The 1,670-nt window shown below is 31.3% G+C and overlaps 1 protein-coding gene across 1 annotated transcript in view; it reads left to right on the plus strand.

Moving 5' to 3' along the window:
- The window catches only part of LOC134851957 (carboxylic ester hydrolase-like), a 2,058-nt gene extending 1,800 nt beyond the window's left edge, over positions 1–258 (plus strand). The window contains exon 3 of the mRNA XM_063868231.1: positions 237–258. Coding sequence (XP_063724301.1) covers positions 237–258 — 22 coding nt within the window. The remainder of the gene's footprint in view (positions 1–236) is intronic.
- Positions 259–1,670: the final 1,412 nt, after the last annotated feature.

A 1,670-nucleotide genomic window follows, 5' to 3' on the forward strand; every position in this document is an offset into this window, starting at 1 on the left:
GAAAACAAACTGATGGCACCAACTAATTAAAAAAAACTCGACAAGTTTTGGAAATTTTACCTCTGAAAATGTAGAAAATATATCCAAAATCCTGTGTATTTTGTCGGGAATTAATAAAATTTAGGACTAGCTCGTCATTATCATCTGGTGACATTTACTTTAAAAATCCAAATCAAGTTTGCGTGAGTTTCTTAAAATTGCTTGATGTACCGCTAATCATTTCATCGGTTAATTAGTTCGATGCAGGATATACTATGATTTGAAACCCAATCTACTTTTTTCACTGAATTTTGAACAAACTTCTTGCTTTTGATCAAAACAAAATTCAAACAAAGTAACATATGCTTAATTGAATCAGACGAAAAGTTGAATAGTTCCATTGTCGTTCAAAATGACTGCAGTGAGTTTTTCAGGTACAAACTAGGAAAAAATCACTATTTGATTGAAGAATTTTTTTTTCTTAACAATAAGTTGCTTAAATGATAATTGTTATTTTCCAAGAGGTATTTTTTTTGAACGAAATTCTTCTTAATCTTTATGGATCTGTTGACAAAGTTCAAACCAGTCTGTTATGATCTTTGAGCCATTTTTAGAAAAACCCATAATTTTTAAACATTTTTTTTCGACATGTGAGCTCGTGACATCGATATACTTCATAATAGGAAAATTTCATGCTAAATTTTTTCAAACATTGTTATTTTAAATATTGAAAATAGTCTGGTAGAAGGGAACACCGAGCTCAAACATCATGTAGCAAAGTTGTAAAAACAGTTCATGTCTGTTCGAGATTCTTTGAAAACGAGGCAAGCTTGGGTCAACTTCAACTTATTTTGCAAAAACATCTCAAGCTCTTTGTCGTTAAGCAAGCTTTGGTAATTAGTCTCTTTGAAATATGAGTAATAAATCAATCGATGAAATCTCATTTAAATCAATTTTTTCGGTGTTTCGTCATAAATTGCTATCAAATTGTTTGTTAATACAAACATTATCCACTTTGACCCTGCCTGTTTTTTGAAAGTTGGAATTAATTTATCTGATGCATGCGCTGAGAATTCGAATTTGAACTGGAGGATTTTAAAATGAGCAACTGCTTAATCTCAAATAGTTCTTTTCATGTTTTTTTATCAAAGCAAAATGAAAAACGGTCCCCACAAAAAGATAATGCAAACGTGATCTCACATAACGATCAGTTTTGTAGAAAAACGCAGAGGTCGTAGCTAGAAAACAGTAGCATTTTTTTTTTGAATTTTTCATGACTGGACGTTGATGAAACTATTCTGAAAATCTAAAAATACCGGCTTTGTGTTGATTTTTTTTACATACTATCACAGTACTAATGATTTAAAATAACAAAGCTTCATCAAAATCCAATTATCACTTGCGTAACCACCCTTACATGAGCCAAAACATCACCAGTAACCCTTACGATAATTTTGAGGGTTAGAATCAGCATAATCGACAACCATGCAACAATACGCAAGAAATTCAATGGTAATTTTCTTTTACAAACAAACTAGTAAACTTGCTTCTGTTTCTTATCTTAACTAGTATCTCTCTGTTTGCAATACGTGATCTTGATCAAGTTGTTTTATAGCTGTCTAAATAAACGAAGCTAAAGAAACAATTTTGTATAGTTGTCACAGTTTTCCCACATAAGCCTTACACAGTGC

The sequence above is a fragment of the Symsagittifera roscoffensis genome, chromosome 7 (assembly GCF_963678635.1).
Source record: "Symsagittifera roscoffensis chromosome 7, txSymRosc1.1, whole genome shotgun sequence".
In the NCBI taxonomy this organism is placed as follows: Eukaryota; Metazoa; Xenacoelomorpha; order Acoela; family Convolutidae; genus Symsagittifera; species Symsagittifera roscoffensis.